The sequence below is a fragment of the Aquila chrysaetos genome, chromosome 2, assembly GCF_900496995.4.
Source record: "Aquila chrysaetos chrysaetos chromosome 2, bAquChr1.4, whole genome shotgun sequence".
NCBI classification, from domain to species: Eukaryota; Metazoa; Chordata; class Aves; order Accipitriformes; family Accipitridae; genus Aquila; species Aquila chrysaetos.
This window is the reverse complement of record NC_044005.1, coordinates 53,670,718-53,694,040: the sequence shown is the minus strand read 5'-3', so window position 1 is coordinate 53,694,040 and position 23,323 is coordinate 53,670,718. Positions and strand designations below refer to the sequence as shown.

At 38.8% G+C, this 23,323-nt stretch overlaps 1 protein-coding gene across 1 annotated transcript in view; it reads right to left on the bottom strand.

The window, feature by feature from the left end:
- TRDN (triadin) overlaps positions 1-23,323 on the bottom strand; it is a 233,511-nt gene that overhangs the window by 152,940 nt on the left and 57,248 nt on the right. Inside the window, exons 7-12 of the mRNA XM_041119404.1 lie at positions 18,626-18,676; positions 11,338-11,397; positions 8,592-8,651; positions 7,165-7,224; positions 4,547-4,606; positions 2,980-3,174 (exon numbers count right to left, since the gene is read on the bottom strand). Coding sequence (XP_040975338.1) covers positions 2,980-3,174; positions 4,547-4,606; positions 7,165-7,224; positions 8,592-8,651; positions 11,338-11,397; positions 18,626-18,676 — 486 coding nt within the window. The remainder of the gene's footprint in view (positions 1-2,979; positions 3,175-4,546; positions 4,607-7,164; positions 7,225-8,591; positions 8,652-11,337; positions 11,398-18,625; positions 18,677-23,323) is intronic.

Below are 23,323 nucleotides of genomic sequence, written 5' to 3'. Positions count from 1 at the left end.
CTTCAAGGCACTTGCAAATCGGGCCTCAGTGAGTCAGTCTGTATTAATAATTAAAATGGACCAATGCCAATTCTTTAGCCCAGAAAAAGCAAATGGGAGGGCACAGCTCCTGCCCACAAAGCTGAGTTTTCCTTACCCCCCTTTTGCCAAAACAAGCTGCCTTCATCCATGCCGCCCATTGGGAAGAGCCCCTGGATGGTTTTGGGGCATTGTATGGAAGACTGCTAGAAGGCATGGGACAAAACTATGGCAGGGGACACAAGCTGTATGGACAATCACAGGACAGAGCACAATCCTGTGATGGTTCTATTTAGGTTATGATATAGACATAGAGTGAGGGCTTAGCAGCTACACCATTTCATTGATGTTAAAATAATCAATTTTTTAAACATAGTAATATAGACCAGGATTAAAATAGACTCTGGGTGTTTGGGTGGGGTTTTTTTTTTGGTTGGTTCTTGGATTTTGGTTTTTCTGTTTGTTTGGTTGGTTGGTTTGGGGTTTTTTTTGTGGAAATGTAACTTGAATAAACTTTTAAAAAAAAGCTTTAATCTTGATTGTACCTGAGAAGAAAGATTTTGTATTAATCTTCTCATAGGAGTTCTTTAGTAACTCAACCACTGAAAACTGGGATTTATAAAAAAACTTGAAGGCAGAATGTTAAACTCTGAATAACAAAAATAGCATTTCTACTGTATATGAAATAATAAGGTGCACAGTAACATCCCATTGAAGTTCATGGGAATTCTGCCAATCAGCAAAGATTGAAACCTAAGGAATTTTAATGAATATGTTTTTGCAAATGTCTCTTCATGGCTAAAAATTCATTTTAATTTAAACTCTCGTGTTGAAAAGAAAATTTCACACTATAGTTTTCACCTTATAACTCTGTAACAGTGGCACAGATATTAATCCGAGTACTACAAAATTACATCAAAGTTTGGGACTAGATTCTTATTGATAAAAACAGTCATAGATATTTCTGTCATTAATCTCATCTGAGTTACCCTAGGAGATGACCTATCTTTTCTAATTTGAATTTGAGTAAGGAATGATGCAACAGCAGGGACATCATAACAACCCTTCTGTGATTACTGTCATATTTTTCACATTGTTGCAGAAAAAATGGCAGAACAACTCCCTTGAGCAAGGAAAAATAAAAATTGCGGGATCAGGAAATCTTGGCAAAACCATATTGACTTCAAAACTATGTTCACCTTGGGTCACAGTGGGACTGAAAGATAGAACTGAAATTTTCTGCGAGCATCCAGCTGGGCAGCAGCGGCTTACAGTGGAAAAAAGGAAGGATGGAAGTAGAAAAGGCAGCTTGCGCTGAACGTGTGCAGCCCTATCTCCAGGGATAAGGGCAGTTTAAGAGGCTCCTTCCTTCCTCCACTCCAGCTGCTCGTTCCCACTTTCACCTGCCGCGGTTCAGTGCACAGTCACCGCGGTCACTCTCTAAAGCAGCCTTACAAAGCGATCTCTTAAGGTTTGATGTTAAGATGGATCATTTTGCTAATATTTATCAGTTAAAGGGAGGAAAATTCAACCACAAAAAAACCCCAAACAAAAACCCCACCACCACTCTCTATTGCTCTCTGTAATCTTTGACCCCTACTTACTTAAAATATTTTGCTGTCAGGGAGTAAAGTGCCTCATCTGCACACCATTGCTTTTTGAGAGCCTTATCCTGAACTTACTGCGCACGGAAACTCTGTCAGAGCAAACAAAAACTGAAAGAGATTTGCACCTCCCAAGAGGAGCTCAACAATTTGCTGAACTTTCCCCTTGGTCACAGCGATCGGCATGAAAGATGCTGCTTTGGTTTTATGCCTCAAAGGTTCCAATATTTCAAGTAAAATCCCAAATTAACTAGAATACAAATAAATGTTAAAAAATGCTAGTTCAGCACACTATGCAGGGCAGAAAGGGGGCTATGTCTCAAAGTCTCTCAGATTTCTAGAAATGTATAATTTAGGCAACTCCTACGGGGTCCAGAGCTGATGGTTATGAAATTCTGAGACAATCTGCCCGGGCAGATTCAGATATCCAGGCAGGGATGGCTGCTTTGATGCTCAGGCGTAATGCTTTATCTGTGGTGATCAGCTGAAAGGATCAGAGAGGTGTGCCACGCAACGCTGAGCTGCCTCTATCAACGTCAGAATAATCCTGTGCCTGCAGCGTGGCAGTTTGCACAGAAAGCCAGGTCCTGCCGCCTTCAGGCAGCCAAAATTGTACCTAACGCTATGGAAAACACGGGGAAATTAGGGAACCAGTCAGTGCAGCTTGGGGGTGGAAGAACCCCGGCTGGCTCTGACAAAGAGGAACGTACAGTTAACATCTCCGTTTGCTGTTGAGGCAGGTTGATTCTTTGTTTTATTACTTAATTGCTTCCTTTCACCACGGTAATGGCATTTCCTGCCTTTTTAGGAGAAATGTGGAAGCTGTTCACATCAAATTACATCAGGCAGGTATATCACTATGTCATACAAAACCTGACAACAGGGCAATGCCTCATATAATCTGATGTAAGACAAATGATTCCCTTTCCTCTGCTGCTACTTTCCTTATTGTTGTGGAGGACATACGCAGATGTAGAAACAAAACAGATTTCCCAACAGGTCAATGGACAGTCTGTATTTTCCAAAATAGCTCTGCTAGCAATACGCTACGTAAGATGCTACTGAGCAAATCCATGAAGACTCAGGCCTATCTGGAGAGAAATTGGTCCTTGGTAAAGAAGGATTTAAACTAAAATGAATCTTTAGCCATGACAAACAGTCTGGTTATATAGATTAAACTTATTTCATTCTCGAGAGTCTCCTCCTAGCAGTGTGAGATTCATCTGGAATTTATTTGTACTGCACTTTCATTTTTCATGGGTGGACTTTGGTCCTTGCCAGCTTTAACTCCATTCTCTCTGCTTCTTCCCTACCACCTTTTTAAGATCTTCATCTGTTTCCTCCTGGTTTTGTTTACCTTTCTTTTCCGATTTAGTTACAGTCTGAAGAGCTTTCTCCTCCTTAACTTTTGGTTTGGCTTTTATTAGCCCAACTTCTGTTGTTTTAGTCTCTGCTTGCTTGACCTTCTCAGCCGTCTTTGCTTCTCCTTTTCCATCCTTCACTTCCTTTTTAACTTTTGCTTCCACTTTAGTGCTCTTTACTTTCTTCTCCTCTGCAGGTAACAAAGAAAAAGCTTTCAGTGTCATTCTTTCCCCCCAAAATAATACTCAATGCCATTTATTTTATCTTGTGCTATTACTAATGAGTATTTCTTCATTATTAACACCTTGTTCAGATCTGATGAAAACTATAATCCCCCAAAACCAGACAGACTTTGACAGAAATATGAGATGCAAGCATGTTTTGTCTTCAGTCGTGTACCAAGTATGTGACTGATACTAAATATAGTAGGCTATGGCAAATAATATTAAATGTTTCTGATGACAATGTGGTAACTTTTATGGTATAAACTAGGCAGACAAATGGTCATTAAGCAAACAAATATGGAAGGTACTTCCAGGCTAAATTTGAGTAACTTTAGACTGTAAAGATCAGAGCTAAACTCTGTTGGAAGCTGTAAAAGTAGTCGATTTAAAGTGTGGCTATTTGTAAGAGTCACTCTTATGCACTGATTCGAGGTCTCTGCCCAAGAAGTCTCAAGTTCTTGAGTCTCCCTCTGCACCAGTTCCTCAGGCTGAAAGACTCGTCTGAGACAGGCTAATTCATGACACACCCTGCAGCAGAGTGAGAAGGTTTCCAAGAAGAATTACCAAACTGTTAATACCAGTGGCTGAAGCTACACAGAGGTTGATAAGACCAGGGGTATTCCTTCTGCTTGTATGTATCAGCAGCTTTTTTGCATCTGTGACATGGATGCTGACAATATGTGTGCTTCTAGTTCACTTTGGTGGAAAATCCAACAGTAGTTTAAAATGCCACTGACTTGGATTAAACTACTCTGTTTAGTGTGTTGTTCACAATCCTGCTTTCTTCATAGCTTTAGCTGTCTCCATCCTTAAGGCAAAACTTGTATGCTACAAAATCTATGTCTTCTGTAAGGCTCTAGACTTCTATTTCTATTAAGCCACTGGGCTGACTAGGCTGATTTTATCAATATGTAAACTGAATATTTCTACCTATTCTAAACCAGAGTACAGATATTTATATAAGGGCACTCCTACTTCCAAACAAAGCCATGGCATGACCAAATATTGCTGCCTAGCGAAGAAAGAATTTCCTTAACTAGTTATAGTGAAAATGTGTATGTCAGATCACTTACATATAGGCCTACTTCTTTTTCAGGGAAACAGTGGTTCATACCTTCAATACTCACCTTTGAAATTTCAACAGGTTTTAAAAGGGATCATGCACAGAACTAACCCCTGAATGTTCTAGAGACATTTTAATTCAAATTATATTTTAATTTCATTATAGTATCATGTAGCTGATTTTTCATACACATTATATTCTCAGCTCCAGTAAAATAGAGTTTATGAATTTTAATGTAAATTCTGGTTAAAAATGTAGTATAAATAAATAAATACCTTTGGGAGGAGGTTTCTTTTCAGCTTTTTCATGTCTTTCAGGTTTGTCTTTTTGAATTACTAGAAATGAGTACAATTGTATATTAGGGAAAAAAAACTCACAAAGAATGTGAAAATATTGCTACAATACAACAACATCCCTGGAAGTTTCACATTTCTTCAGGATTCCTGTTTATTTAGTTTGCAAAATTCTTGCTTCTTTTTCTCAGGTTTACATGCTGGGGTAAAAATCTTCAAAATACCTGTTGAGACTCGCCTAACCAGAAGACAAGGCAGCCACACAGATCTGAAGCTTTGTAAGGAATACTGATACCGCGTATTCCAGATGACGCCAACTTGCTCAGCTCAAGCTCTGAGCGGACTCAGGCTTGATCTTCCTGTGCTCCAGCCAACTGGAAGCCACGTGGCTACATTTTTCTTACAGAAAGGTGTTTTTCTTAGCTTGGCTTACTGTCATACAAACACAGGCACAAGCCTGGCGCTCACTCCAGAGGCCAGCTCAAGCAAGTTCATGCCTGCGCAGGATACGCCGTGTAAACACCCACTGCTACATCCCAGAAAGGCTGTCAACATTTTATGTGGCGACTTCTATCTTTCCTCTCTTGGTCGCCATCCAGACACATTGCCAGGACAAAACAGCCTTGAGAGTTAATTACACTTCTTTCAGGTGATAACTACATAATAGCAACATCCTCTCTAACCGAATTCCAGCCTGGAATTGCTGCCTGTATGAGCCATGATTGAACTTTAGACTTGTTTTTCTTAAGATAGCTGTTTCTTAGATGACGTGTTTAAACAGCGTTCATATCACTGAAGCTTTCTGGAGCCTTTAACAGGGGCTGAAGAACTCCCCTAAGGCTTTTTATTGAGCGTAGAGAAAACTCGCCGACTGGGGGGGAAGTAGCCACCCCATTTTCCTTACGCCCGTTCCCTGAAGTTGGCCTGGCCCTGAGCACCCTCATTTCCTAGGGACCGCAAAAGTGGGTGAAATGGCCCCTCACCCAGTGTAGAGCAGCCCCCAGACGAAAGGGAGTCGATCCTGGCCATGGAGAGCTCAGCAGCAGAATGCCGCCAGAAATGTGCTGTTGGAAGCGCTGAGGGAGGGCACGGAGTGCCCCAGTGCACCCGTAAGGACTGGCACGGCGTGGAAATTATTCAAGAGCGGGTAGCATGGCTATATGTCACACCACAGCAAGAAATCTCCCTAGCTACAAAGTGGCCAAATTCTTCATAAAATTTTCCAGCCAGTGACTGGAGTCATGGCTGCTATTAAACACATTAAAGCTCTAAGTGATTATTTGGTTAGCTAGCGGAAGATAAATGGGTAAACAGGCTGGCTGCTCATTAGGAATATCTCAGTGATTCTTGGAAGTTATTTGCTTTTCAAATCTACACAGACACTATGGGCATTTATTTTCTCTGGATTACTTCAGTGTGATTTCACTTTATTAAAAAAATCCTACACTTCCAAGTTATGTACTGAAAGTAGAAAAAATGACCAAATATCCCTTTAAAAGAGAGACTGGACAATGGCTACCTTCCAAAGTCTTTTAAGGCTTTAAGTCTTCATTCCACTTTTTCTCTTTCTTCACTCCTACTTTCTGTTTTACGTTTCTCCTTAGAATAAGGTCGAGTTCAATAAAGACTGATTTGTACATATGAATCTATATTGTCTGAACAGTTTCAAATTAAACCTAATTAATTCATGCATCCCATCATCATGAGATTAATCTGAATGCCATAACAGACTGAAATTAAGATACACTGCATAGTATTTTTTTCAAGACTTAACTGAGTAAAAGTAAGAAGACTGAAGCCTAACTTCATTATAGAAATATCTGGCTTCTGAAAAGCAATGAATGTTAAAAAAAAAAAAAAAGAAAAACCTCAGAGCAAAAACATTCAAATGCCCAGCAATAATAAATGTTAGTCTTTAAAAAACGGCATAACAGGGCAAGCTGATTGGATTTTTAAATCCCCCTGTCCAAATCATGGCTAAAGATGGAATTATCAGTCAAAAGAATACTGAAAATCACCTCTCATACACGATATTGCTTCAGGATATATATGATAATTAGTAGATATGTAAATCTTAACCAAAGCCACTTCTGCCATGGAGGACAGTACAAATCACGTACTGAAATGAAAATGTTATTGCAAAAAAAGAAAGGCAAGAAAATTAAAATCTATTTTTGGATGTGATGGAAGACCGAGACTGAGAGACAGTAAACACTCTTGCATTAGGTCTGCACCAGATTGAAAACTGATACGCAAGAGAAAGCCTTCTTTGCACGCAAATTACTGAATCCCATTGTGGAGGAAAAGACATCAAGGAATGCAAATATAATAGTCGTAGGCTTATTTCTTTAGCTGCACAAGAATGGTTCATAATTACCTCTGTGCATCCAAACAAGAGAACGAAGCAAGAAATATATGCTGAGCAAGACTTCACTCAGGGGCTGATCAAGAGCCGCTCAAGCAAAACTGAGAGCACCCAAAAAATGTACAGCATGGACTAGAAGAGCTTTACACTTTAAATACTCATCTCCACACTCTCCCAAACTGTGTAAGCACTGAAAATCTAAAATTGTACAACATCTAATAGTAATCCGCATTACCTTTAGAAGGTGCTTTCTTTTCATGCTTTTCTGGCTTTTCAGGTTTCTCTTTGTGAATAGCTAGAAATATATAACAACATTAATGGTTACCAAAAAAAAAAAAGAGAGAAAAGTTGCATTTTAAGTGAGGAAAAGGAGAAAAAAGATCAAGAAACACAACTAGGCACCATGGCTATCCATGCAGAGAAGCAGATTGATTCAGCTGTTTATGCCAAAAACACGTGATCCAAACTTTCAAAAACTCATCTACCATCCCTGAGGTCTCTGCCATCAGCTGCGGGAGGAATGGCCTTTCTGGCACAACTGTAATCCTACGAAAGAAGTTAGCCAAGAAGAGTCATGCTCATTTGTGTTATTTACTGGTTCATTTTGTTTGTTTTGTTTATACTGTTGCTTATTGGTTTATTTTTGTTTATTGTTATTTTGGAGCTTTCTTGTTTATTACTTTGGTTCATTTCTGAAGGATTTTCTGAACTCCACATAACTAACAGTTTTTCCAGCTACGAATGATTAAACACTATAATTAATTACAAATCTAATTGCTATGGCATTATAACTAATGCTCTTTGGGGCTTTTTGTTTGCTTTTAATTTCCACTTTACAAATTGAAATAAAGTACACTGTAGTGACTAGACTTCTGGCTCAGGTTTCAGAATACACCTGAGTTGTGCAATAGTCACTGAGTGGTGGGTAGTCTGGAATATTCTCCTATGTGGGCTCTGATTTGCTATTTTTTTGCGATTAATGTTTACACCGTAAATTGTCCAGGGGTGTGCAGAACTGGTTATTTATATGTGTCCATACCCCCTGAGGTCCCCTACAGGGACGAGTCGTGTGAAAACACTCAGCTGCCTATTTGACTCTGGCATATGAGTTTATACTAAGAACACAAAAATGTGTGCATGAGCATTGCTATGTACTCTCCAGCCATGTGCTGGTCTTTCAAAAGAAAGTAAGAATTGTGGAAGATAAAGCAGTGCTAGATACCTATCTATTGCAAGTAACTACTTAAAGAAGTAGTCCTGCCCTATTCTGTATTGTATTTAAAGTGTTATTTTTCCCATGGCCTGCCTCATTACTGTTGTTTACAGGTTGCCAGGTGTTTTTCCTGGATGACCATATTGTCTTAGGAACCATACTTACGGTGAGTGTTGGAAATACTCAGAGATTACTAGGAGATTATGCTAATCCAGAGTATAAAATATATTATCTCCCTTCCTCAGAAAAGAAACAACAAACATGCAGAAGGAATACAAAATGCTACTCAGTCTGTATGTCTGCAAATCTTTATATGATCTCATGATTTCTATTCATAAAGTTCTACAACATTTTTCTCCAATCAATGGGATACATAAATGGAAATTGAGTAGACAATTAGTCCTGGGGTACCTCAAAAGGTAAAATAAGTGCTGACATTAAATCATTACCTGCATGCCTTTCCTTTTTTTCAGGTTTTTCTTGTCTTTCCAGTTTGTCTTTATGTGTCACTAGGAAAGAAGAAATGTGTTCATATATATGAAAAAAAACCTGTGGAAAAACTCAAGAATCAAAAATAATTCTGCCAAGATAAGCTTTGGGAGACAAAATGGCAAACTGTGTTACTCCGGAGCTATCCCGTGCACATCTGCACACCATCCATCACACTACGTGGGTGCGAGCAGACAACTCTGGCTAACAAATCACTGCTTACCATCCGAGCCATGGTAACATGACTCAGCTGTTTACTACAGAAACATCATCGCTTGCAATTGTCTGTCCATTCCTGAAGAGAGATTTTTCAGAAAACTGTCAGGGACTGAGGCAGAGCTCGCAGTAAGTGCTGCTGCCTGCACTAAAAAGAGGACATCACCTGGACCACCCCGCGCTTGGTCAGGCAGAGGCTTGTAAAAAACCTGGAATCAATCCTGGAGCATAATAGCATCACATGCACAAATGACACATCTGTCACTTGCCAGCTGGCTTGAAATGGATAACCCGTAATGGATCCGGATAGCTAGTAATGGACACTAGCTGAGATCCGTCCCTGGCAATGATGATCTCAGAGCCATAATTAGATGCCCAGTATGTGCAATGTAAAAACTAACATTATGACAGTGGAAACCGTATTATGCTATCCACTCATTCCCATAACATTTCCCACTCACTTTTCTTAGGATTTTACGCAATAATTTTCCAGACAATGGGAAATAAGCATGTGGATTTTAGAGCACTACAGAAAAATCAGCCATGAAACTGCAAGCTAGCTTTAACTCTAACTTCCGTGGAGATTTTATCCCAGTTTAGTAAAACTCCCTTTGTCAAACATGAGAAAATAAGGAAATTCTTTTACAGTACTGTGAATTCCATATCTAACTGGAAGCAAAAGAAGGGTAGGGAATATTCAGGCGCTCACATTTTTTTAGCAATATAGTGATGAAATACATGAGAATAAGTTCCTGACATAGCTGACTGAGTGCCTTCTAAGTGACTGAGACACTTCTAATTATTCTCTCTGTCGTTAGATAACTTTCCTAAACTATATCACAGAAGTTGATTAGAAATTAGAATAGGATGTTATTTACTCTCTCCGTTATCTAAATCTTGAAAACGGAATGTATTTAAAGTAGAAAATAAGCAGTTAGAATTCAGGGATGCAGTGAAACTTTGGAGTCTCCCAGTCACACTACAATGAAATGGGCCTTAGAAAGACACATATCCATAGTAATAGTTTTAAAATATAATGTACAGTCTGAAAGCAATGTTTCTTAGTACTGCGAATACAGAGAAACTCTATATGCAGTGTTGCTTTAGTAGCAATTGTAGCAATAGTTCACTAAACAAAACTAAGTAATACATTCACTTTAAGATAAAATACCATTAGGTAGACAGAATATTAGTAGGAGTTATGAGAAGTTAAGGCAGTATAATAATTTTTATTCTTATTCACTGGCTGTCTAAGATAGGTTGGGATCATTTTTTCCTGTTCTAAGAAACTTTTAAAAACATTAAATATTGTTCTTCTATAAAATCAAATTGAAGAGTTTCCCAAGTTTTCCACAAAATAACAGGACAAGTCTTAATGACACATTCATGTTTTAATATGGGACATTATAGTCTTTGCTCTGTCATTTTTCCGAATCTCTGAAGAAATTTCTCTTGTTACCACCATTTTCTAGTAATAAATATTCATTCTAACAGAAACCTGAACTTATGTGCCTGCCATTAACCTCTAGAGTCAGTCTTGCTAACTCAATGTGTTTTGAATTATTTATATAAAAAGGAAAAGCTCCAATCTGAGACCATTAGAAAGGCCTAGTCAAGCGCAGATTTCAGGAAGGTGCATGTTCACTTGGGTTGTGAGGCTTGTGTTCTTGGTCTGAAATAAATCAGCCGTGGCTGGATATTGGGTCTTCCCTTTTTTGGGTGATTTATTATGACCATTGGCCTATTTGCTCTTCCAGAAGGGGTTTCTTCCTCCAGCTTGAGACTTCATTAATCTTATTTTTCTGTAAAGGACATGTTCTCTGAAGGCTTAAAGAGTTTTGACAAGGAGGTACGTTCCAACAAAATTCCATTTTGCCAAAAAATCCCTCACAAGAGGCAAACTAGATGGTGGCTCTTGGAGCCCAGAACTCACTCATGAGTTGTGGGTGGAGAGGAAGCAGTAGACTGATTCTGACTCTTACAACAGACGGATCTGTAATTTGTTGTTGGCATACACCACCAGCAAATTAGTAAATCCTCTCTAACACCCTCTCCATCACCCTCTCCCCAACGTCTCTGAAATGAGTCTAGGGAAATTTTTTTCTAAGGCGGGTCTCTGAAGCAGAATGCCTCCAGGGACCATGCCCTGTATGTTATAATTTACTCATTACATTTTGTTCAGAAGTATTCCCAAAGACAAATATTATGCTTGGATTTATGCAAGAAGAATAAAAAAGGCACCTATTTATGCTCTGGGCATCTTTTACATAAGTTAATAATACAGTAAAAACTTACTCATTAATCTCTGAATATAATTTTAGCCTTTCTGCAGAGTGATGAATTCAAAGTGCTTTTAAAATCCTCATTCTCCTTCCAGCTGGCTTTCACAACACCTCCTCCATCCTTAAACATAATTGGGTCTGAAAGTCAATAGATTAGACTGTTTTGAACCACTGGTAAAAAGACAAACACCAAATGTTAAATACATACCCTTTAGGGGTTCCTTCCTCTCAATTTTTTCTTGTTTTTCAGGTTTGTCTCTGTGAATTACTAGAAATAATAGAAAAAAATCCACAATAAATCTGTAATCTGGAGGTATTATGTACATATACTATTTCACCAAAGTGATCAAGGAAAAATATTTGTAAATTTAAATAATAGATTTTAGCTCTGAGTCACAGGTACTAGATGATATATAGACCTTCTTAATGTCAATATTTAATTCCACATCCAAGAGAGATATTTTTCCTTGAATAAGTCTGCAGATGATAAAGCATATTTTTGCAAAATAAGTGATTATTCAGCAAGCTTAATCTAATCTGTGGGATCTCTTTTGGTCCCATTACACAAGCACCCTGACTCTAAGATTTCTGACAGAGGAAATTATTTTCAGTCCTTGACAGCATTGCTTTCTATTCTTAACAAAAAATTACTACCATATTGCTTTCCATGCTCTTTTTTTTTTTTTTTTTATTTTTAGCTGTTACTTCAGCCATGAGATGGATTAACAAGAAAACATCTCTTTTAATCAGAGCGTAACTTCAGGAAGAGCAGCTGTTCAAAACACAACTGACGACACATCCAGCTAGAAGCAGGCAAACACGAATCCTTATGGACTCTATTGCCCACCCAACTTTCAGACCATGTTTTTGGACAGGATTGTATTCCACATCCTAATGATTTAGACAGACAAAAATGGTCCTCGTCAACCTCTGCTACTAAAAGACTAGTGTTTTGCAATTTCAGGGAAAAAAAAAATACTTTCTTTGCAATACTTAAGTTTCTGTCAATGAATAAACGACAGAAAATACAACTCTGATTAGAAGACAACTGTGAGCTTTAAATACAAGCACAGTAATGTTTTTGCGTACATTCATTTCACCAGCTTTGCAGCAAATGTCATTTCACAGAGGTGCAAGCATTCTTTTGTTGGTTAAACATTTCCTCATTAAAAAATAGGTCCATGTCTTTATGAAAAATCATTCCAAACATTCAGCAATTTCATTATGTCTTGCACGTGTTTGCATTATCCAAATACATTTCCAGTCATAACAGGTAAATTATTGTTGATAACAATTAGCAGCACAGTGGAAGGAGATTGAAGGGAGATTTTTCAAAGCCTTTAAGGGATGCGGACAGCCAATTTACACTAAAAAAACAGGCTGCGAAGAACGCAGCAGCACTAGCAATGTATTACTGAATGAATTACAGACTGTAACTCATTCAATTGCTTTAGGACATCTAGTAGCACACCAAGGAAAAGCAGTCTCCTCTCTCCCTGTGCTGTGTAGAACTTAGACTGAATAATTTTGCTGAAACTGTAGCATGCTTTTACATCTTACATTTGTATTAGCAGGTGCTAGCTCTGTGCAAAACACTTCGAGCCAGCGGGTTGTCAGTGTTGGATGGGGCAATAGCACCGTTTTGCAAACAATAGCTCTGTGATGGTCAATGGCAGTGAAACATAAGCTTCTGCATATCAGACAAAAGCCCTTGTAGTCCTTACACCAAAATATATAGTTGAACTGTGCAGAACAGTCAGAGAGCTTATTTTTAGCCACAGAACATCTTACTTGTGTAAGGGAGACTGTTTTGGTTTGGTTTTTTTTTTTGTTTGTTTGTTTTTTTAATTTATTCTAGTTTCTCCATAGCATTTCCCTATTTCATGCTTTGGAAAAAACCCAAAACTAGCCTTGAATGACACTGACTGAATTGAGTGTCGGCAGACCTTAAAGTGGACAGAAAAATCTAATTTAAGGTTCCTTCACATCATCAAAATGGTATAAAGGGCTAAAAGGCAAGGAAAAATTAATATTCATGTGGACCCAAGCTAAAAACATGGAGAAGGGATCAATTGGCTCCTTCTTGAGAAATAAAAGTAACTTGAAGTATCTGGGCAGGGAGCCTGGAATGTGGATAAGCAGAGACCAGGCTGGCATGAGCCTAAGCTATTTTTCTCTTCCCAGCGATAGGCTGAAGGCGATCTCTGGTTAGTTCAAGAGCCCTGCCCCGTGCGTTGATACCCCCCCAGCCTCAGAGCCTGCTAATCTCAGGTGGTGATGTTTACCATTCCCTCTGACGGGCACTGTCAGAGCTATGGCTTTTGGGTAGAAACTTATCCAGGAAGGGCAGGTGTTGCCAAAAATTAAAGGGTTCATGTTTCAGGGCTGTGACGACTGGCCATTTTTGACTCTTCAGTCACAGTGCAGCAGGGCCACCAAAGTCCACCGAAGCTTTTGAGCTGACAAACTTAAATATGATTTTTCTTTTGCATCTTAACTCTGTTCTTTCCCTCCCTGAAATGTTTTCATGTTCAGCTTCATTATATAGTCCTAAAAGCTCTGTCAAGAAAATACTTCACTGTCTGCAGATCTTTTCCAGATTTAGTCACTTGGCTATATATTCCTTTGTAAAGGGCTTAATATCTGCCCTTTTTCAAGCCCGCAGCACTTAGTTGCAAGCGTTAGGTTTTAGAAATAAGCCAGGCTGGCCGTACTGCCATCTTTCTGTGAAACAAATTAGAGTTAATAAGATTTTCTTTTGCATATAAAAAAACAAAAAGAAAGCACATAAAAATGTTTTTAAGGCTGTTAAGTCAAGTACTCTTCAGCTGAAAAATGCTGGAACTAAACCTGCTCATTTAACTTTAATTCAACAATTTTATTTGCTTTATGACACACTTTGTAATTAAAAGATCACCTCTTTTCTTTTTTTAATAGGATGCTGGAGTCATCCAGAAAAAATAAGAAGAATAACTAAAACTAGTTTTACGACAATTGTGCAAGCTAAAATATTTTCCCATAACTTAAAGAAATTTCCTTGGACTTCCTTGCAAATACCAAAAAAAGCATAAGCTCAGAATGAACTGCTATTAGCATTGGAAAAAATATAACACCCCAACCTAATTTTCACTAACCTAGATTTTGGAAATTGCTGAAACATTTTTATATCACTTTGAATGAAAATTCAGCCTGAGGCAAAAAGATGAGCATGAAAAATTTCGTCCTCAGTGACTGAAGTGTGGTAAATTTATAAATAATATAAAATAGGAGCTTATAATGGAAAATTTTAAGGTAATTTAACAATGCATTCCAAACTTAATCATATAAGACTATTGCTATCTACTTCACATAAAATTAAAAAGAAGCATAGCATATAGGTGAGAGGTTTTTCCAAATTTCAATCATCTCATAGTATATTTGATTTGCATCAAGTGGAAGACATAGTGAAGGGGGAGGTGATTTAGTTTTTCTTCATTAAAGTGTTTGAGACAGAGACACTCCCCACCCCAAAAAAGCAAGTACCAAAAGAAGAGATGTAATAAGGAGTCACTAATTCCATACCTAAGGGAAGTAAAAATAGTTTCCAGCTGAGTAAGTCTTAAGTCTGCTGCTTAGTATAAAGCTAGGTGATGAGTGCAGTAAGCATGAAGCAGAGATTGCTTGCTCCAGCTAACTGACTAAGTGCTTGTCTACAGGGCAACACTCAGGAAAGTTAAGATAAATGAACTAATACAATGAACTTAGAGTGCATTAGTCAGAGACCGTTAAATCTCTGTGTAGATGCTTTTATTCAGAAGTAAAGTAACCTGAGATAGCCATAACTTAATTCTTCTTGAAGGACCACTCAAAAAAAAAAAAAAAAAAAAAAGGGGAAAGGGCTTGATCTGGAGAGGGGCACAGGCTTCCAGGTCCAAAACAATAATCTAAGGAACTCCCAGCAATTAAGGAACTGTGGAGGCACCTGCCCTCATTACAAACCACCTCAGTTACCCGTGAAGGGGGAAGAGGCTTGCCTCTGAGTTTGCCCAGATCTTGCCCGACTGGCCCCAGACATGCACACGCTGCTCCCTGCAGCGCCTAACCCTGGGCTGGATTTAGCCCTTCAACTCTGAACCTAAATGCCTATATAAGAGCAAGACAATGTTTCGTGAGTTACGTGTTTGTACAATTTAAAATTAGATTTAACCGCAGCAGTCAGGCAGCGTTACATCCGTCTGAACTGAGACTTAGGTTTGACAGCTACTGTTGGTAGTCAAACTTTCCACAGCATTGGCTTTACCTGAGGCTGCTGTAAGCCCATATGGCTAAATAAATACTTGGCAGCTGTACCTGAGCCACTACAGCTACGTTGCTATCTGCACCATGTTACCTAATTTAAAGTTAACTCAGGTGTATCTGTAGCTATACCTCCAGAAATCAGGGTAGATAGCCCCTGTGTCAAACATAAATACGCCATTTAACTTGCTAATTTTGTCAATTTATGTGGGCTTCTAGTGTACTGTGCATTTGTATGGTCCAGCTGTATTTATCTATTTAGATGTCTCAAATACCTTGACTTCCAGCTACAGCAAATTAAATTATGGGGCCACGTTACAACTGTCTTTATTATCTCATAATTTATCCGTATGCTCAAATACAGACAGCTTTATTCTGTGATGTTTAATATTTGCATTATCAGTACGGCCCTATTAACAAGTCAATAGGAGTAGGAGGGATAGATATGTGCTATGCATAGTAAATGAAATGGTTTTGTAGGGCCTGGAATCTATTTGTCAAATCAGGCTGAATTCAGAGAGACTTTCTACAAAAAAACAGAGAGACTGTGTTGTTTCAGAGGCACACAAGTATCGGTCCTAAAATCACGGCGATTAAATGTATGGCTGTCAGAGGTAGCATTTCATCATCACATTGTCTTTTTCCATCCCTCACTCCAACAGCAATGTATTAGTGGAGTGTATTTGGGAAAAGCCACACAGTAGATCAACCTTTTCCCATTCCTTCTCAGTGCCTGTTGTAACAAGAGATATTTCCCAGAAATGCAGGATGATTCAGTTCACTGCTAATATCAGTTTTCCATAAAACCCAGAAATGATCAGTCCATTTGGATTATCATTGGACCTTCCCTTAGACAGAAATCATACACTTATAGTTTTATCTCGATATATTTTATCATTGTTCTTCCCTGTTGCCAAAGTATTGCATAGTTATCTCTTATTCATTGACAGTAATAACAATTACGACACCTACGTCTGAGACAGCCTCCAGCAGCAGCTCCGAGTCTTGCGAAGTCTCGGTCCGTCACAGAACGAGAGACTCACAGGACAGCGGTCCCAGGTGAGACAGCCCCATCCCTCAACCTTTCCCCTCAGGACAACCGCTCCAGCCCTGACCGTTGCAGTGGTCCCACCCTGAACTCGCCCCAGTTTATGGATGCCTCTCTTGAACTGGGAGGCCCAGAGCTGGATGCAGTATCTAGATGTGTCTCATGAGAGCTGAGATTAATTATCTCCTTACCTCCACCGACTGGCCAAGCTCCTGCTCATACAGTCCAGGGTGCCCTCGGCCCTTGTGAAAGTACTAATACATCAAATACCAAATTGGAAAGACCCTATTTTGTAGTGAATTTGTGCTTATGTGTACATGTAATCATGAAATAATTGAATTTCAGTGCTCTTAAGCACGAGCAAATGCTTTGTTGAATCATTCCTCAGAGTATTTCTTCTTTTCAGGATTAAATTGACTAAGTACTATAATTGAAATGAACTTTATTACTAGTAGTTTATCAAAATATTTAATTAAAACAAAATTTTAGGGCACAAGTTTGCCTGGCTCTTAATACTCTAAGAATCTTTCTTATAATTTCAGCCACTTCCACCTGGGATTTCCATTAATTATATCTGTTCTTCATATTGTGGTAGAATCTTTTCAAAAAGAGGCTTAGGAATGGAACTCCCTTGCAAATCTTGGGACTTGGATTCAGGGGGTTTGACTATTTAAAAATAAAATTATTTTTAAAACGCCAGTGTCCCCATATTTTTGGGTGGAGGACTGAAATTTGTTTGAGGTGTTTGCTTCTATTAAAAACATTCATTTTACCTCTAGATTTTTCCTGTTAAAAAACAGCAAAAGATTATATTTACACACACTTCCTGGAGGTACTTTAGAAGGTAACAGTAAAACTCCCTAAAGATTCACGCCTTTATCATGCTCTAGCTTGAGGCCAGACAGAATGTTTTCTTGTAATTGTTCCTCCTATGTACAAGATGCATTTTTGGGACTAAATATGAAAACAAAAAATAGAAAAAAATTATTTGTCCTGTGCTTCAGGAAGTGATTGTATAATTAAAGACTGCATTATCAGGCATATGAATAAAGGGACTTAACTAATGACACCTGAATCCTTTTTTCCTGGCATCCTATAACTTCTTAGTAATCATTTCTGCAACGTTAAGGTTATTCTATGTAAAGCAATGCACTTCTGTATAGATGAAGTGGTACACAAGAGGCTGTTTTGGTCAAGGCTGCAACTTCATTTGTGTTTTTAGAATGCTGTGCTTGAAAAGACCTTAACTGGGATCCCTTGCTAATGGATCTGAGTTCATTATTGCCTGGCTAGCCCACCGATACCCTAAAAAATTCATTTTCATACAACATGATTTATTAAGTAGTTGGGAAGCAGTTCTAGGAACTCCAGATGACCCTGATTAGCACAGAACTGGAAAGCTAGCACTAGAGGTGTAAAATACTATAAAAACATATAAAGAATATATACAGAAGTGAATATAATTGCATGAGGGAGGGTGTATGTATATACACACTATTTTTTAATAAGCTTCCTTCTTACTTCCTCCTGCCATTACTAAGCACAGCACTGGTGCATCAGAGAGATGCTCATCAAATTTTATGTGGCCTAACCTTTACAGAGGCTTTCTTAGGCAAAAAATCTGCACATATCCCAGGAAACTTCTTTATTTACATGACCTCTGAAAACCAGTCCAAACCAGTTCCTCTGTGGATTTTTGGAAAGTGCCAGTTAGAGGAGATTAAACAGTCTGAAAAAGGGTAGGTTCTTAAAATGGAGGCTTTTCTTATCTCTGATACACACCTGGCTCACTGTTAACTACGACTTCCTAACTTGGATGGCACCCACTGGCCTATAAATTGCCTTTCTTCCTTGCCCAACACACTTCACGCCTTTTGCACCAGAGGAAGCTCATCAGCACTCTACTTTCTTGCACCTTTGCTACAAAAAAGATTTCTGGATAAGTTTGGGCAGGAGAATCTTATTATGAATGTGCATTTACAATATAGCCACACAAACATAAAATGACCCTATTTGTTAATGCTAAGGTATACAAGAATTTTTGATCACTTACAGTCTGTGCCAACTATCTTTGAATACTTCTATGATACAACAGCGGTAACGTATGTAGTTAACAAATACACTGTATATTACATACATTTATGTAGGTAAACACATTAAAAAAAAAAGTTACCCTTTGGTGGTGTTCGTTTTTCATGTCTCTCCGGTTTCTGTTTATGAATTTCTGAAAACAATGCAATGTAGAGTTATCAATATTAAAATAATTTTGACACACAAAAATATCAGATGTATTCTCACAGTAAAAAATAAGTGCTTCAAATATTATAGCAGAGCCATGGCTTTATCACCTGCATATGCAGAATTATATACAATAAAGTTCAATTTTATATATACATGCAGACAATATATATGGACAAAAATGGTAACATTAAGTGACTGTAATAACTATTCTGTTTTTAATTGAGCAATATAGCTGCTTTTAAAGTCAAGAATAGGTTTTGCCGATCTGTAACAGCTATACAGTAACGCGTTGGTCATGAATCACAAAAAAACATGCTTTTACTAAACATTTTTCTGTATGTGTCCTGAGCTGTTTGCCAGGATTAGTAGGTAGTGTTTTCCAAATTACCTTTGGAAGGAAATAATGTTCTTTTTACTACATTTTCTAAATTTTTTAAAGCTCACATGCTAAATTGGTAGCTCCAACACACAATAAAAGGTAGACCTAATGCTGTATACAAATTACAGAGATAAAAGTTCCCAGGTTAGGGATCCTTGTCTTGGAGAATGACTCATTTTAATCATGCTGTATACCAAAGCACTGAGAACTGCCTTGTTAGAGGAGGAAGTGCTGCACTATTTACCTGCCCTTGCTATGCCATATCTTTCAAACAGAATTCCTCACCTGTGATATTGATATTAAATTACTGCTATATACCTCTGTAACTGATTTTTCCTACTGTCTTTACTGTGCCAAAACCAGGATAATATTGAAAATGCAAAATGTTGAATTTGAGAAAAAGCAAACCAGAATTGAATCAAGCTTGCCTAGCACTGTTGGCATGCAGTGGTAGAAATTTAGAGGCCGTTTATTACAGGTGTGCAATAAGGTCATTAACACTATACAGAGTGCCAGGTTTATGGTATCATGCAGGTATTTCCTGCAGTAGGAAACTGGTATAAAATACAGGATCAAATTTGTCTTTGACAAAAGCACATGCAAATCTCACTAGACTCTATGGGAGATGCCTCCCTGTATTTTAGGGTTAGATTTGGTCTTCAGGGTCTAAATAACAAAATTAATACATCAGGGAAAAAGTTATGCATATTACATCTCCACTCTAGGGAGCTACTTTAATGTCTATTGCAGACAACTAAAATCTTCCACTTATATCCTTAGTTATTTGCTCAGGTTGTAACAGGATGCATGTTGCCAAAGAGATCCAGTAGAAAATGGTATTTTCCCTTCCCAAGACTCTGATCTTTGCATAGGTCCTTGAAAATAAATGGAGAATGTTTTTATTGGACAGTGTTTGCCATCTGAAAAAAATGATTGTGTCTGGTTTGCAAGAAACATAACTATTTTATGGCACCAGCCTATGTTGTCGTCAGATAGAACGTTATTTCACCGAGATAAAGGGTAACAAAGGCCAAAATGCGTATCACTGTTAGCCACTAATGTATGGCAGCATAACTAAGCTAATTATATGATGTCATTAAGCTAAAAAGGACTTTTATTCAGTTTTCATCTTGCTTTTTGCAGCCTGGGTGTATAGTTTGTTTATTGTTCCATAAACCTCAAAGGTTGTGATTAGGAAGAAATCATGCCATATTGATTTACTGTATTTCAGCTGAGCCTGGATTATTTTTCTGCAACTATGTGAAGATTTTTTTTCTATCAACTGAGAGAATCTAGTTGTGGATTTTCAAACTTTTCCCACCTGTTCCTCTGAAAAAGATGCATAAACTAGTTTAGGTAGCATAAGTGGGAGGAGCGGTGCAAGACAAGAACAGCCAGAGGATTGCTCCCCAATTCTGAGCACATCAGAGCGGTTCTCCATGCCGCTGCTGCAGACTGCCTCCAGACCCTGACTTAGTGCATTTAAAGAAAGCTAAGTCACTACCTCTGCATTGCAACATACAGCGGAGATGTATCTCACCCAGCTCAAGAGGTCATCCTACAAGCAGAGATGAATATGCTCCACTAAGTGATAAATCACATTCTTCAGGCAGAGTCATCTACACAGACACGTATTCCTTGCTTGCCTTAAGATGCCTCAGCTCCGCTGGGTTCCCACCATCTATTATGTGTCTCACTACAGAAAATAGGCATCTTTTTCTTGAAAAAATAAGTATAAACCTTTGTTATTTCAAAAATGGCTTTTAAAATTACTATGGTCTTAGGGAATTTCTTATTGCTAGCTTGACTGCAAAATACGTATGGAGCAATGACTGTAGAGCTGGCCATCTAAATCAGCCTCACGTTGTATCGGCAGTGATGCTTACTTGACACAAATGCTTCAGTAACTTACACAAAAAGATCCTTTCTAGACAGCTGCACTGAGAATCTCATCTAACTTGCTGCTACAATTAGGATACCACACATCACAAAAAACCCTACACAAATTCCTTGAAGTGAAATACATCTTCATAAAAAGTAAGTATGTGCATATATGTTTTTATATATTGCAAAGCGTGCCATCATTAAGATCTCTTCACAAGCTTCCCATTAGAGTTTGAACCATCATAAAAAATTGCAGCCTGGAACACATCAATTCTGATACATTACAAGCTAAATTTTCCCAGCACAAATAAATCTGGTCTCAATATATGCTGATCTTGATCAATTTACAAGACAGAAAATAGTGAGTCTTTGCTAACTCAAAAATATTTAAAATAAGGAAACATATTAGATTATTGGAGATTTTTTTCTGTTCTGAGAGTTTTGATACTCTCTGCTTCATCTTTTATGACAAATAGCTTTAATTTTCTAGTAATCACATCATATCTTATTGCTGAGTTGACAAAGTGGCTATAATATCATAGAAGACTTACATGGCCAGTTTAAAGCATGTAATTTATCTCTATCAATGTGACACATTGTTAATAAATCCTAAATATTATGAATTCATGTTTAGAAAAATGACAGAATCAAGCAGCAGCAAGGATAATCTGTGTCACCACGGCAACCATCCTGATTCTTTATGAGATGACAGCGTGGTTTATTAAATTATTGTAAGGGAGTATGTATTTTAAAAGCTGTATTTCATTGTTTGTTTTCTTCAGTTATCAAGCAGACATGAAAAATTATCTTTCCCCTGTGTTTCTTGGGTTTTGAATGGATAAGTACTTTATTTCCTTAACTATGGATACTGTTTGACACTGAATTCTCTAGACCTCGGGTCTTGCGCAGATATACAGAACATGCAGGGCGATTATTTTAAATAACTCCAAGAAGGGAAGCTAGCACTCTCCTCACTGACCATTTCAAGATGCTGAAAGGAGATATATTCGACTATTTGGTTAGCAGGCCGATATATTTATGTACTGTTGACCCAAGCAGGCCCTCACAATCAGCTGAGGATCAGTATCGCAGGCAGCTTTACCGAAAATCCCTGCTGAGCATGCAGTTTGGGCACTAGCTCCCCCCACCCCTCACCCAGCTAATTTTCATTAAGAGCGTTTCACAGTGTCTAACGACAGCCCAGCACTGGCTGCTCACTACAAAACCCCAACTCCGGGAAGATCAAGGTGGGAGAAAGGGAAAAAAATTACAGTCCCCTGAATCCGCGTGAGCTGGTGGTGCAGCACCGTGCAGGTTTACGTCAACGTGAGCGAAGAGCACAGCCCCTCGTGGTAGGGCATGAGGAGATTCTCCTGGGTCCTGAAACGGAGTTCCCTTCTTCGTCTGCTCTCATGTTTCTGATTTTGATTTTCTGTTATCTCCTTTTTTAACACAGTTAAATATATAACATTATTCTTAGCTATTTTAGTTGTATTATGATAGCACGTATGGGCTTCAGCCCACATAAATTGCTTTAGGTAACACATGGAGTCATGACTCCATGTTGTTGGTTGACGAGAAGCTCAACACGACCTAGCGATGTGCGCTCGCAGCCCAGAAAGCCAACCGTATCCCGGGCTGCATCCCAAGCAGCGTGACCAGCAGGTCGAGGGAGGGGATTCTGCCCCTCTGCTCCGCTCGGGTGAGACCCCCCCTGCAGTACTGCATCCAGCTCTGGGGGTCCCAGCATTAGAAGGACACGGACCTGTTGGAGCGAGTCCAGAGGAGGGCCATGAAGATGATCAGAGGGCTGGAGCACCTCTCCTATGAGGACAGGCTGAGAGAGTTGGGGTTGTTCAGCCTGGGGAAGAAAAGGCTCAGGAAAGACCTTAGAGCAGCCTGCCAGTACCTAAAGGGGCCTACAGGAAAGCTGGGGAGGGACTTTTTACAAGGGCATGTAGTGACAGGACAAGGGGTAATGGCTTTAAACTGAAGGAGGGTACATTTAGATTAGATATTAGGAATTAATTCTTCACTGTGAGGGTGGTGAGGCACTGGAACAGGTTGCCCGGAGAGGCTGTGGCTGCCCCATCCCTGGCAGTGTTCAAGGCCAGGCTGGATGGGGCTTTGAGCAACCTGGTCTAGTGGAAGGTGTCCCTGCCCATGGCAGGGGGTTGGAGCTAGGTGATCTTTAAGGTCCCTTCCAACCCAAACCATTCTATGATTCTATGATAACACGATAGAATATGCCATCTCTGTAACACAGGACTTCAAACTTTAAGAGGGCTACATTTCTTCACTTAGTGGGAAAACACAGCACTGCATCTTGCCTCATTAGCGGATGAAGCGGTGAGCAGCAATCTGGCA